Source organism: Eumetopias jubatus, unplaced genomic scaffold (assembly GCF_037043125.1).
Source record: "Eumetopias jubatus isolate StellerSeaLion01/CBP00866 unplaced genomic scaffold, mEumJub1_p1.0 scaffold_14, whole genome shotgun sequence".
NCBI lineage: Eukaryota > Metazoa > Chordata > Mammalia > Carnivora > Otariidae > Eumetopias > Eumetopias jubatus.
Genome location: NW_028274820.1, coordinates 61,668,436 through 61,683,759, shown reverse-complemented (window position 1 = coordinate 61,683,759; position 15,324 = coordinate 61,668,436). Strand labels below are relative to the sequence as shown.

General features: G+C 46.1%; 1 protein-coding gene across 1 annotated transcript in view; it reads left to right on the top strand.

Annotated features, from left to right (window-relative positions):
• CPVL (carboxypeptidase vitellogenic like) overlaps positions 1–15,324 on the top strand; it is a 162,564-nt gene that overhangs the window by 131,351 nt on the left and 15,889 nt on the right. Inside the window, exon 13 of the mRNA XM_028119296.2 lies at positions 762–932. Coding sequence (XP_027975097.1) covers positions 762–929 — 168 coding nt within the window. The 3' untranslated portion in view covers positions 930–932. The remainder of the gene's footprint in view (positions 1–761; positions 933–15,324) is intronic.

The following is a 15,324-nucleotide window of genomic DNA, read 5'->3' as shown; positions in this document are numbered from 1 at the left end:
TATATGCACACATTATATATATAAATATAAATATATATATAACATATAGTACATATGTGTGTGTGTGTGTGTGTGTATATATATATATATATATATATATATATATATATATATATATATATATATATGTGGCCCCAGAATCTAAGGGAAAGAACTGCCCTTTGGGTCATTTTGCTGTAGAGGCAGAGCCCTGAAGTAGGTCCTGATGGACTAAATCGGCTCACCAAAATCCCAGGAGTGTTCAGGTTTCCTGGGCAGCCTGACAGTGGAGTGATGAAGGTGCCAGAAATTCATGAAAAGGAGGGGTTGGAGGAGGTAAAAGAGGGAGACTGGCCACATGCTGGCTGAGATGAGAGAAAGCCGGAATTCTGCAGAACCCGGAATTAGGAACAAAGTCAGCCACTGCTTTCCCCACCCGCACTGTGCAGAGAAAGCAGGGCTGCAGGGCAAGGGAGGCGTGCTGAACGCTCTGCCAGGAGCAGGGAGTGAGATCATTTGACCTTTGGGTTGCAATTGTCAGGATGCAGAAAAGCACTTCTGTTGCAATGGACTTGTCTATTGGGAGGCCCATGCGGTAGGTCTGCAATGCCCAGACTTGACCCCTGAGTTGTTCCCACATGGCAAAACAGGGGTCTGTTTGAGCTGTCCATACCTAATTCTGTGAAATCAGAGGTAATAATAACAGCTATCCTTTCTAAGCCCCTAAAATGCACCAGAGGTTCACCAAGACATCACCAGGGAAATGGTTTTCCATTCCACAGATGACGTCGTGCCCCTCATCGATACAGAGAGACTGGCTGAGTTTCCACAGCCACTGGCAGGCCAGTCCAGATGCAAACCCGGGTGTCTCTCCTTCAACTCCATCCTCTCTCCATGCAAGAGACATACTGCCTCCTGATCCCCAACTTCTTTCTCAACTGATGATATGACAGGTAAGTGTCAGTGACCCATTTGGGGTCAGGAAGTGTGTATCCTCATTAAAAATGTGCTTTAGGGGCGCCTGGGTGGCTCAGTCGGTTAAGCGTCTGCCTTCAGCTCAAGTCGTGATCTCAGGGTCCTGAGATCAAGCCCCACGTCGTCGGGCTCCCTGCTCAGCGGGGACCCTGCTTCTCCCTCTCCCTCTGCTGCTCCCCCTGCTTCTGCTCCCTCACTCTCTCTCTGGCTCTCTCTGTCAAAGAAATAAAATCTTTCAAAAATAATAATAATAATGCACTTTATTCTGAAGGTTGTGTAAACAAAATTCCTGGAAATATTTTGATGCAATATCTGCTCCACCCAAGAGGCACTAACGTAAAGTATGACTCTCTGAAAAGTACTGAGAGCTGTCATTTAATTATTTATGTGCAGTTCTTCAGTCGTCTTTTCCCATGCCACCCAAAACAGGATAGAAGGCCAGACACCCAAGGACAGATCCTGTGACAAACCGCTTGACTTGAGCCCCAGTTTATTTTAGGAAGTCCGACGTCCTTTTCCTTTGTGCTGGTGAATGACAAGACCCCCCCCCCCCCCTTAGTGCGGGTGATTCACAGGCCGTGTGTCTGTGTTCATGCCATTGAAACTGCTGGTTCCAAAGCTCAGAAACCACTTCTCGCTGAGCTCCAGCTGCAAGGACAACTGGGGGAGGCCTGTTCCATGCCACCATCACCCAGGAAGTGTGCAGCCCGCGACGAAACAGTGACCCGCCCAGATGTGTTTCGTGTTCTTGCATACGTAGGGGCTCTTGCGATGAGAATTCTGAAGATTTAAAAAACATTCAGAGAACAAACCTGAAAGGGATTGATTTTGCTGCCCCTAAGACAACAAGCCTGGAATTGAAAGCAGGCTGTTGTGTCGTATATCTGCTCAACCCTAAGAAAAGACATCTGTTCAATCATTTTCAAGGGATTTTTGGCAACTTCGGGAGCGTGACGTGGCACTGTCTGCATTCCCCTGGGCCCTGTGCAATCGAGGAGGACAGACCAGGCCTGTGGTTGCTGTTCAAATGGTTTTACCAGGGAAAATTCATTGCGTCTAGCCAGATCGTTGGGGCAAATATTTTCTTTTTCTTAAATCTTTAAATTTCAAATTGTTCATTGCAAAAATTAAGTTAGAGCCTCCTCTCCGCAGCCCTACACTCTACACAGTGGTGACCACTAATAACTCATCCCAGGCCAAGGGAGAGTGGGCTACCTTGAACTCAGTACCACCAAGACTGCACCCAATGGGGGGAGATGATTACACCCCCCTAAAAAAACCCCCAGGGTGTTGTTACTGGAAGAACGGGGGCCTGGAGGCTGGGCAGCCAAGAGCTAAAAAAAATGTCCACCATATGCAGAAGTCAAAGCTCAGTAGAAAGATTAAAGCCAGCCTCCACATTTTGACATGCAGTGAAAATACATGCTGGTAATTGTCCTAATATCCCAATGAATATTTGTAATCAAAAACTACATATGCATCTAGTAACTTTTACTGATACTTTATATTTTCTTATGTGACTCAAAGGGGGAAAGGGAAATAGGAGGCTGAGAGAACGGAGGACAGGGGAGGAGGGGTGTTGTCTGAAGAGATTAGGAAAACGCTGACACCCATGTCAGCATTATGAACAGAAATGCCCCTGAATCCCCGGCCCCTACACACTCACCACCTTATATTAGGATGTGCCCTATTAGACCTTCTATATACGACAGGACCTGTTCTGGGTGGTGAAGATACCGAGACAAATTTGGCCCACTTCCCTGCCCCTCAAAATGTGGGCAAAATGGGTGACCACTGCACACATGACCATAATCCCAGAATGCCAAGTACTCTAACAGAGGAAAGTACAAAGCCCTTTGAGAGCAGAGAAGAGGGAGTGGCTACATCTGGGGAGAAGGAGTTTTCCACACTGAGTGGCGGAAGGGTGGAGGCTCTCCAGAGGCACAGGCCCGAAGAATAAGCGTTAAGTGCGGGGGGATGGTGAGGGTCCAAGTGCGCCCTGCTTCTGCCTTCTCTCCTCTTATCTGTAACCTCCCACCTCTGATAGTTCAATTATTTTGTTGCAAAATCTGAGTTCTCAAATGCCTATCCTAAACTTCGGTAACGGAGGAAGTAAAAGGACTGATTCCCATAATCAACTGATATGAATAAACCCCTAACAACCATGCTTTAGTTTTCCCATCTTATTTCTGTGGAATCAGGGAAAGATCTAGAAGGTTGTCTCCCTGTAAGTCCACCCATCAAGTGGCTTTGATGGCAAGTGAGATGCCATTTCTTTATTAAAATCCCCGCACGCAACATGGTAACATCTTGGGATAGGCTGTCATTTACCCATTTCCCATCTCCCCTGGGAAGAGAAACATCTTGTCGGATCATTTTGAAATGGTCCCATACTGTGAATCACTGAAGGGAAAGGCCAAAGGCTTTGGGGCAAAAATAAACAAAAGTGAAAAAATATGCGGATTCTATTAAAAAAAAAAGGCCCGAAGTGAAGTTGCACTAGAAAATGGAGCTTATCTTGGACAGGGTGGAGGGAATAGTGGAGAGAGATCTGAGGTAGTTTGTTCAGGATGAAATTTCACCAGCATGTACTTTCCCAGGTTATGAGGGACAGAGGAAAAGGGATCTCTAATAAGGCACAGCCCCCTCACATATACCCCTTGTGCCCCTGAAAAATCTTCACATTTGTTAGGCTACCACCTGAACAGGTCTTTAAGCTCTAGTTTCCTACGTAACGAGAAATGCAATTCTCTTTTGGCCTCATAAGTACACCAAGCTCCACATAGCATTGCTTCTAGATCACCCTCTTCCTTTGCTGGATGGTCGGAGAGAAGAGAAAGATGCTCCAGCCCAGGGAGCATGCGATTCTGAACCCCCAATTCCAAATGTTCTGTGATTCCCAGCTTTTCAAAAAAAAAAAAAAAAGTGGACTTTTTTTCCCTTGGGCTGGAGGAAAGAGTTGATAGTCACATACTCAACTTGGAAACATTACAAAGATGAGAACAAGAATTCAATAATCCTATGTTATTAGGCTATGCCCAGGTATGAATATTGAAATCAGGTGGTTTAAAAATACCAGTACCAACAATTCTCAATGGGATCCTGAGGGCAGTAGCGCTCCTTTTAGCGAAGACGGTATTTTGGTGAGACTGAGAATGTAGAGAGGTTTCCGTTGTTCTTTCTTACTTCCCACTTCATACAAAGCCCTAAATCCCCAGCAGAGGTACCATCAAGTAAAAACACCACCAGATCTAGAGAGACATGGGAGGCGTGGAAAACCTTGGAAAGAACAAAAGGGGATAAAGGAAGATGGGCTCCCGCACCACCGGAGGGTGGAGGGCGGCGCGTGGCAGCCACCCCGGAGTGAGGTGCATCTTCGGCTCCCCCTTTCTCACCCGCTCCAGTCACAGACGCAACAGTGACCTTGAAGCCCCAAGTGCCACTGGTCTTCGTGATGAGCTGTCTCCCCCACTCTGCCCGAAGCTGCCCAGGACAGAAAACAAGCCAGCACTAGAGCAGGTGAAGATGAGCTTCTCTGGAAACAGAAGTTCAGTGCCGGGAGAGACAGCACGGGAGTCGGGATTGCTGGCCATGAAGAGCTGCTACTTTTCCAGGTTTACTATGCTGACGGACTCTGGCATCTTAACAGATTCCCAAAAACGAAGCCTCTAACGAATGCTATAACATGTAAGGAAGAGAGAATGTCTAGCAGAAACACAGAGAATGATGTCATTAATATATGCCTCAAACCAGATATATGGTTTAAAGGCTATTTCTTCTCACATCTGCCTGGACAGATTTCATAAAACCACCATAAAAGGATTCTGTATTGGGGCACCTGGGTGGCTCAGTTGGTTGGTTAAGCGTCTACCTTCGGCTCAGGCCCTAATCCCAATGTCCTGGGATCGAGCCCCACATTGGGCTCCCAGCTCAGCAGGGAGTCTGCCTCTCCCTCTCCCTCTGCCCCTCTCCCCTGCTCATGCTCTCTTTCTCTCTCTCAAATAAATTAAAAAAAAAAAAAAAGGATTCTGTATTTACGGAGAGAAAACTTGCAGTTGCATGGATCTGTTCTTTTGTTCCTCAGGAACGGACGCTTTATGTTCCCCAGTGCTGTTCCCAACTGTGTCCACGTTCAATCTCCAGTGTGACCCAGGGACTGCTCCCCTCACTCTCAGCAAGCAGCCTTGCCTCCTGCTTTACTGAGACAATCAAAGCAATCCCAACCGGGGATCCCTTGGTTTTCCTCCCCCACCCCAGTGCTCAGCGGCAGCATCCTTCCCCACCTCATGACTGCTCCTCTGAGCGCCCCTCCCCCACAGCTCCAAGTTTCCCCAGGACACTCAGATTCTACATGAGCAGCCTGTCACCCTTCCCCGCAAACCAGTAGCTGCTCTTGGTTTTCCCTCCTCCGCGGAGAGCGCCTCCATTCCCGCCATCACCATGCTTTCTGCGCCTTTCTCTCCCACGCAACCGCGGTCAACCCTGCTTGTTCTACAACCGCAGTATCTTTTGCATCGCTCTTCTCTTGCCTGTTTCTACGCTACTGCCTGCAGAACACTCTCCCTACTTCTGCCTTTGCCAGTCACCAGCCCCGACCACCCTCCATCCTCCACAGAGGTGCCATGTCATTTTCTAATGCACACTTCTCATCTCCGCCCTCTAGGACCCAGTGGCTGCCAGGGACATTCAGGTTAACATCAAAATGCCCTGACTTTGAGGGCCTGTCACAGATTGACTCCAACCTACCTTTTGGGGCACTCCTTTTCCCATGGCTCAAACACATCCGCTCAGACGAGATCATTTGCCTTCAGCTCTACACCAGCTCTAACATATCTCCTTGCTTGGGCCTCTTTTTCTATCCATCACCCGCCATGAGAGGAAATACTGCCCAGCCTCCCAGGCTCACTCACAAGGGCAAGATACCTTAAGTCTTCCGTTTGCCTCGGTTTCTCTCTTCCCACCCTCTTCCCACCCCCGCCTCTGTGGAATCCCTTTCTTCTCTGCATTATCTGTCCCACTCCTGTAATGTTCATTTCTCACTTGTGTCAAAGCTGTTTGAAGTTCTCCCTTTCCATTCCCCACTTGAGCAGGTAGCAGACTCCATGTCCTTTGCTTCAGGGAGGTAAGTGGCAAGATGAGAAGCAGAAGGATTCTGGCTTTTGTTTTCTAAGAGCCGGAGGCCCAAGGAGAGGGTAGACTTTGAGAAAAGCTTTAGGGACTTGGAAAAACAGGTGGGGAAACAACAGATGTAAAGGAAATCCCTCCAGTTGTGGAGAGGAGCAATTTCTGTGGGTTCCGCTTTCTGGCAGGGGCCATGTTGGAGCAAGACCCCAGAGAGGGAGAACTTTTCGGTGAAGCATCTGGAACTGAGGCCACAGGCACTGACGTTCTCGGCCCTGTCCAGAAACAGTAGATGGCCATCAGGCACGAAGGCACCATGCGGACAGAACGTGGTGGGTTGATTAGCAGAGGCCCTTGTCACTGCCTTAGGCTCTTGGAATCTTGACACCCCCGTCCCCTGAAAATGGGTTGGGAAGGAAGCAGAACAATAACTGAAATGATATTTTCTACTGGCCCAGCAGTGTTGGAGTCAGAATTTCAAAACTATTGTAAAACTATTGTAAAAAATAGAGACACCATATTTCTCAACACCTGAATTTTTGTACTGATACTCATTCTTGATATATGTAAAACACGTATCAGAACTTTTCCATTGAGGAAGAGAACAATATTCATTGAGTGCCCACAATGTGCCAGGCATGGTCTAGACAGTAGAGATACAGCAATGAACAAGACTGAAGACCCCTCCTCAAAGACAACACATTTTGATGGGAGCTCAGTGTTCAACTATATATTGTAAAGATACATATTGACAAGTGTCATAAAGAAAATCAAAGCAGATAAGGGCATGATTATATCAGGTGGTCAGAAAAGGCCTTCCTGGGGCGCCTGGGTGGCTCAGTAGGTTAAGCGTCTGCCTTCGGCTCAGGTCATGATCTCAGGGTCCTGGGGTTGAGCCCCACATCACGCTCCCTGCTCAGTGGGGACCCTGCTTCTCCCTCTCTCTCCCACTGCGTGTGCTCTCTCGCTCTCTCTCTCTTTCTCTCAAATGAATAAAATCTTTTAAAAAAACTAAATGTTAAAGAAAAGAAAAGAAAAGGCCTTCCTGACATGCTGACATCTGAACAGGGTCTGAAGGAAGGGCAGGAAGGAGTCTTGCTTGTACTTGAGAGAGTGCACAACCAACGCTATAGGACCTGCAAGGGGCCCTTGCCCTGGGAAGGGAATAAAACCTCAGCCATCTGATCCAGGAGGAAGGGCTGGTGATGTCAGACCCATGGGAGGTTGTAGATCAAGGTAAAGACTTGGCACTTGCTCAGCTTTCTTCCCCTACCAGGTGCCAAACACACAATATGTGCTCAGGGAGTATTTATTGAATAAAGGATGGACGGAGCATGGAAATTTGTGCCACATTGAGAAGTAAAAGATAAATAAAAGATATGAATAAATATATAGGACATAAAAATGACCCATAAGCCCAGAGCCCAGATATAACCACTTTCAAACTTTAATACTAGTCCTCCTAGTCTTTTATTATTTGTAGATTCTCTCTTTTTCACATTTGAGACAATACTGTCTTATTTTCTTCATGTAATGTTTGCAATTTTTAATGTCATCCTTTAATTCACTGAGATGAAGTGTGCATCTCTAACTGGTTCCAGTCACTTGGACAAAGTGGTCATAAGGCAACTGACTCCTTTTTTTTTAATTTTCTACTTAAATTCAATTTAGTTAACATATAGTGTATTATTAGTTTCAGGAGTAGAATTTACTGATTCATCATTTAACATATAACACCCAGTGCTCATTAGATCAAGTGCCCTCCTTAATGCCCCTCACCCAGTTACCCCTTCTCTTCACCCACCGCCCTCCAGCAACACTCAGTTGCTTCCTATAGTTAAGAGTCTCTATGGTTTGCCTCCCTCTGTTTTCGCCTTATTTTATTTTTCCTTCCCTTCCCCTATGTTCATCTGTTTCGTTTCTTAAATTCCACCTATGAGTGAAATCATGGTATCTTTCTCTGACTGACTTATTTCACTTAGCATAATACACTCTAGTTCCAACCATGTCCTTGCAAATGTCAAGATTTCATCTTTTTTTTGAAGGCTGAGTAGTATTCTATGTGTGTGTGTGTGTGTGTGTGTGTGTGTGTGTGTGTGTGTGTGTATCACATCTTCTCTATCCATTCATCTGTCGATGGACATCTGGCTCTTTCTATATTTTGGCTATTGCGGACATTGCTGCTATAAACATTGGGGTGCAGGTGACCCTTTGACTCACTATGTTTGTATCCTTTGGGGTAAATACCCAGTAGTGCAATTGCTGGGTCATAGGGTAGCTCTATTTTCCACTTTTGGAGGCACCTCCATACTGTTTTCTAGGGCGGCTGCACCAGCTTGCATTCCCACCCCTTTCTCCACAATCTCGCCAACATCTGCCATTTCCTGAGTTGTTCGTTTTAGCCATTCTGACTGGTAGCAACTGACTCTTTCAAGGGCCACAGGAGGTGTTCAGCAGCCACTGAATTTTATGAGGAGGGGGATGCACAGACCCCCAAACCCTGCAGACTCAGAGGGGGTGACAGCTTGCTGACCCACGTGACCCCTGCTGGCGCCTGGCTGCAGAATGCCTGAGTCCGCTCAGTAACACAGGGGGTGTCCTTGCTCCACGGTGCACAGGGCTTGTCAGCATGAGCAAGACGGTGCCTGTGCAACTTTCCCCTCCACATTTGGGCTTGAGGACTGGAACATTTCCTAGAGAGGCATTGTGTTCCTTTTCCGTCTCTGCTTTTACCTCCAGTAGCTGCCCCCAGCTGTTCCTAATTCTCTCTCTGGGTGAATGACTCAGCTTGATTCTGTGTCTACAACGTGTGGCTTCTTAAAGGAGCCAGGCCATTTTGTAGCATAATGACACGTAGCTCAAACCAAGGTAGTCAAACCACCTACGAGCTACAACCATAAGTTAGAAAACAGAAAATGTATTCCTTTTCAATGTCCAAGGCTATAAGCTCTTCAGTTATGAAAATAAACATGTGCCTGGGTCAAAACAAACAAAATCAGAGGGGACTTAGTAGAAATCAGGAAGCAAGCCTAAGCACTTCTCCGACGTGGCCTTCTATCTTTGCGTGTGCTTTTGGAAGAGCTGTCAGCCTGTGCTGAGATGTGCTCTGAGAGCCCAGAGAAGCAGATGGGCATGTTCATGACCAAGAGGGAAGGCCCACTGAGTCTTTTTGGAGTAATGCAGATTTTACCAGTGACCCACCATTGTTACAGCCTAATGATGATTTTGGCTGGTTGTTAAAGCTGCTTTTGCCCGTGAGCAACAAATGAATTTATTCCCCTCGCATTACTGAAAGGAAAACAAACCTAAGGCAGGACAAAATTAATGGGGAATTTTAGGAAAAAAACACAACCCACCACCACCAACAAACAACTCTGTTTGGTAGAGATGATTAGTGCCAGATGGAGAAGGGAGCCCAGGTGCCCTGACCGGGGGCGGGGGGGGGGGGGGGACTGTCTAAGGACAGAAGCGGCTGAGAATTACCAGCACAATACAAACCTTCAGATCACTTGCAAAGCAGAGACGTAGTTCCTTTCTTCTTCCTCCCCCCGCTCCTGCTTCTCTTCTGTTTTCTTCTTCCCCTGTAGCCATGGGGATGTTCTAGGTTGGAGCTCTTCCCAATGGGAAGGCACTCAGTGACAGGGCTGCATACCAAAACTGAGGAGTGGGGTGGATGGAGCAGAGCAAAGCACCGAGGAGTGTAGTCATGATTTCTCCACACTTTCCCCAGACTTTGGATGTCAAAACCAGACTCCCATCCAGAGACAGTAAAAGTTGCATTCGGCTGCCGTGATGGCTGTCCTGTAATCGGTTCCTGGTGTGTTGTTAGATGCTTTGAGCTTAACCAGACCCACACATGTCCTCAGTCTAATTCCATCTTGTGGCTCCTAATGTCATCATATGTAGCCTCTGGCAACCAAGCCATTTTCCAATTGCTGGCATCCCCTTCCTTCAGCACTCACCCTGCCAGGATCTTTTACAGCTCTGTGTCTGAATCTCCCCAGGAAAGATGGGTTGGTTGGTTTGTTTTTCGTTTGGCAAGATGGTTTTCAGAAAACAACCCTTTCTGTAGGACAAATGAATTGAAAAGTTCTGTTCGTTACAGTCAACACAAGAGTGAAGCAAGTTAAGGATCTTGGTGCTCCATTAAAGGAAAAGAAGGTTGCTGACGTCCTTTGTGCAGTATTTTTTTATTTGTAGTTTTTATCACATTTGCCGTTTCACCCGTTTAGTGAAGTTTGTTCATATCAACACTTTGTTAATGTTTCAATTCATTCCAGAAGCCCTTACGAGAAGCTACTATGAGCTCTATAAAGACAGGGATTTTATTCTATTGGGTTTGACCCTGTACTCACAGCTCCTAGTAGAGTACCCAGCAATTCATGTGTTCATGAATATTCATTGTTGAATAAGTGAGGTATTTTCTAATGGGAAGTCTGCCCACCTTTTAAATTTTATGGTGTTTTGTATGAAACAGAAGTGTTGACCTATCTTGGAGTTAAGAATTAAAATTCAGGGACGCCTGGGTGACTCAGTAGGTTAAGCATCTGCCTTCGGCTCAGGACATGATCCCAGGGTCCTGGGATCGAGCCCCGCATCGCATGGAGCTCCTTGCTCAGCGGGGAACCTGCTTCTCCCTCTCCTTCTTCTGCCCCTGCTTGTGCTCTCTAGCTCTCGATCTCTGACAAATAAATAAATAAAATCTTTTTTAAAAAAAGATTTAAAATTCAGACCTACTTTCACTCTTAGGAAGCAATGAGACTCTTAAAATAGATGTTTATCTAGCTTACTTTGAATTTGCAAACCACCCCTCGGTATTTAGAAAGTCAACCCTTTCTTCCACTACAAATAAAAATCCTATTTCGTGTCTAGCACCACTCCTTTCTCAGGTACAAGCTAAGCCCCACCAGTAATAACAAACAGATTGTTCCCCGACATCATGCCCAAAAAGAGGATTCTGGACTCTAGAAGGCGATATACTTCAAATTAGATATGCTGAGATGAACTTTTATCAATTCTCTTCACCTTTGGGTAAACAAAGTGAATGTATAATTCTGAAAATACCCCACATTGTTTTGTTCTTAATCATCCCTAACTATTTGAGCTAGCAGTTGAGGATTTGAGAGAATAATAAAATTTCAACCTCTACTTTTCACAGTTAGGAAAAAAGCTGATTTAATAGAACTCCAACAACGGTTGGCCAAATCCCAGATGAAGCTGTGCAGAGGTTCTTAAGTCAGTTTTTAGAAGTCTGTCTTATTTATAATGAAATTATATGCTAAAATCCAGACTGCTGTATACAATCTTTTCCCACAGAGAGAAGTCTATTCCAAATGTGTTGACAGCTAAAGAGAAAGCTTGGTAGTATTCCCAACAGTGAAACTGGCTGGGACCAAAGTGGTAGAACTGAATCCTTTGCCTGAAATTCAGATGGAGACTTAACGAGTTTTCTGGGTGTTCTTTGAACCTAAGCGTGGGGAATATGTACCAGCAAGAGGCAAAACTAACTTGTGATATCAGATGTGCAGCTTCTAAGAGTGACTTCCACTTTCCATCCTGCCTGTGGAATTCCAGAGAAGAGAAAAGCATCCCAGTGAAGAGATCTCCTATGTGCCATTGAGGATTTGGGGGTGGAATTTCCAGGTTCTTCCTGTCCTGATACTTTTAAAACCAGTCTCCATGAAATCTGTGTACGATCCAGTGGTGGACTTCACCTGTGAATGTAGTTGTCTGGAACATGAGCTCATCCATGTAGCACTTACCTTGGATAACTGCTGCTTTGTTCAACAACTATTTCGTTAACTGGACCAAAAGTGACTGACTTAATTGCCATGTCTATTTGTGATGGAATGTTACAGGTAATAGACATTACACGTCATGACTCTTCCTGAAATATAAAAAGTCAAAAATTCTCCTTTTCATGCATTCTCATTTTTTCAACTATTTGGAAATATAAATCCATGCACATCTTCTAGGACTCAGTCCCACAAACGTGAGGCTGTGATTTAATAGCATTTAAGCCTCTGAGAGTTAAATGGATTTGGCTACTGATTCCTCATTGGCATTAGCTGGCTTAGCAGAAATGTATTTTATTAATTTGGCCGACAATGAGGTTGACAGTCTAATAGCATTACCACCCAAAGCAGCTTTGGTTTTGCCCTTAATGAGAATTTTCCTACCATAGCAGCTTGGATTTGCCAGGGAGTCGTGCTTTAAAGGGATTATGCTGAAGATTATGAAAGTGGAGCCCTCGTAGAACAAGACTGGATATTCATTTTAGGAATAAAGCCCTGCCTCCCTATTGGCCGAGATGCCGGAGCGCTTGAGGACCCCCATCACACTCTAAGTTGCTGTGAAAGCATAGAGCAGCAAAAGAGAAATCCTCCTAGAATAGGCTGAATGGGACTTGGCGCGGCGACAGTAAAGCCGACCCAACCTTTCCCATTGTAGAGAATTTGAACAAATCTAAGGGCTGGAAGTAGAATGTCAGAACGATCTGAACCCCTAAAAGATGAGAAGATAGCAAAAGTGCCGTTTAATGAACTAAAGAAGATAAAGTCAGGAACCAGAGCTGTAGGGTGGTGTTAGCACAGGGCTGAAGAGGCCTTCATTCTTCAGGCTAGCGGAAGCAGAGTATCAGGTGGCTGAGGTGCGACGGCCCGAGGCAGCCTCGGGGGGCCGAGGCCCTTGTGCGGGTCTGGGCAGCCCTCCAGCCCTAAGCTGAATGAAGGGGCCGGACTGCCCCGGCTGAAGAGGCGCACTGCCCACAAATCATTTGAAATGTTTCATCATTGAGGAAAAATGGTTTCTAAGGAGCACTACCTCCATGAAAGGGATTTGGGAGAAGACCAGTAACAAAATTAACAGAACCTCGAGCTGAGCCACTAACCTATGGCGGGGTTGGCCACGTCGTCAGCTCCTTCCTCAAGAGAAAACCTGAGCCCATTCCCGTGAAGGAATGTAGGGCTCTTCCCAGGCTGCCAAGCAGCCGACATGTTCAGAAGGCATTAATCATAAAGGAGAGAGGCGGTGCTAGCCAGCCCCACAACACACACCATGTTTGCATATTCAAAAGGTGCCATGATATCCAGCCTCGAGGTGCTCACCATTCATTTGGAAAAGATAAGGCTAAGATACATGGCCAGTATTTAGCATACTTATTAAGCAGTAAGTACCAGCTGCTGGATGCCAGAGGCTAGTTTAATCCCATGTCAGCCATTTAAAAGCCTGCCCAAGAGCTTCAGTGGGTATAATTCCAAATGGGAAAAGACAAGAACATTGCCAGATACATGCCTTGACAGTATTTTCCAAAAATGGCAATGTTCTTAATGCTCATACTGATTAAAAGAGGAGACTGAGAGCAACACAAATACCCATTATCTGGGTCTTCTTACATAAATATGATGCATTCCATTTTTTGTTTTAAACTAGAGAATGACGAAGCTTGCTTTGTGTGGGTATGGATAATTCTCTATGTCACTCCATGTCCGAAGAGGGGAAGGAGCCACTCTCCATATTTCACGCAGAGAAGGATGCAATGTAGGAAATCGGTGAAAAAACTGCCAGGAGGGCGAAGGAGCAAAGAAAGAGGGGGCTCTTGCCCAAAGACGGAAGCTGCCACTGTTCCTTGGCTGGATCCAATGAGTGAACACTCACCACTGATGTTGCCGAAACCGCCCCCAGGCTGCTGGAGCCCATAGCGCCAGCACTCAAGCCCAGCTGCCTGTTCCTGTGGCTGCCTGTGGCAGGGGAAATGGCTAATTTCTTCCTCCCACCCTGGAACCTACTGCCAGTGCCTCCCACTGGAAGAACCTAACTTGAAATCAGCCAGATGAGTGAGTCTGGGAAAGGGGATGGCGCAAACCTAGAAGGATGAACTTGGACCCAGCAGCCAAGAGACACCATCTGGTACACTCGCCCTTTTACTACTCAGACCCACACATTTCACTGTATCCATACAACTACATCGTGCTTCCACCTAACAGAATGCAACTGTATTCCTCATACAGATGAATGCAGGCTCACTCTCTCACCGAAAGAGGGGAACACAGAGTGTAGGACCATGTGAAGAGGCAGCCTCGGCCACTGTATTCACCGCTGCATGATGTCAGTTCCTCTTCTGTTTTCATCACCATTGCGCCCTGGATATATTCTGTAACCTGAAGGCCAAACTGTAAAGTTTACCACCACCAACCCTCGACGTTATACGTAATAAGCAAAGAAGAAAATATGCATAGCCACCACAGCTCTTGTTTTGGTAACTGGTAACAAAACTAGTTGATTGATAGGGATAATAGTTGAGTCATCTTTGACAATGAGCTTCTTCCAATGTCCATTCCGTGTTCCCTTTGCCTTCAGCCAACACCACGTGACAGTGAGGGGAGCCACTCCCATTTTTCTCCCCTTGATTCCCAGATCCATGTATCCTGACCATAAGAGACACAACACCACTTTTTTTTGTTGCTGATTCAAAGCCTCATCCATATTCTGCAACACAGTCACCCAAATTGCAGAGAGGGGTCTCCCAATGGTGCCATTTTTGAAACTTCAACAATCTATTCCTATACTTGATAATGGTAACTGCCTTGGGGTGATGGAGTGGATGGTAAACCAGTAAGTCCCAGGGGCATGAGCCCAATTCTACACTTCTTTTGCTGTAAAATCAGTTCTTCGGTCAGAAGCAATGTTGTATAGGACATCGTGTCATTGAATAAAGTATTCTGAAAGTCCACAGATGGTGGGACTGATAAAGCACTACAGGCAGGAGATGCACAGCATATTTAGAAACAGTGTCCTTTCCAGTAAGGACAAGATCATGCCCTCCATAATGGAAAGAGTTCAATGTAATAAACTTGCTACCAGGTGGCTCACTGGTGCCCCTGGGGAATGATGCCATACCAGAGCTCAATATTGGTCTCTGCTGTCAGCAGATTAGGCATTCAGTAGCAACAGCAGCCAGACCCACCTGGGGGAGGATAAGTCCATATTGTTGAGCCCACGTGGAGATTCCATCCCTGCCACAACAGCCATGTTCTCCATCGGCCTATTGAACAAGCCTCAGGTGTCTGGGAAGAGGGCTGACTGACATCCACAGAATGGACCGTCCTGTCTAGTTGCTTACTGAGAGCCTCCTCAGTGGATGCCCCATGGTAGCATTCACATAGGACAGTGCCCATATGGAGAGGTCCATCCGAAAACCTCTTCCTCAGACTCCCTTGTCACCAATATGCCAATCAAACCATTAGTCAC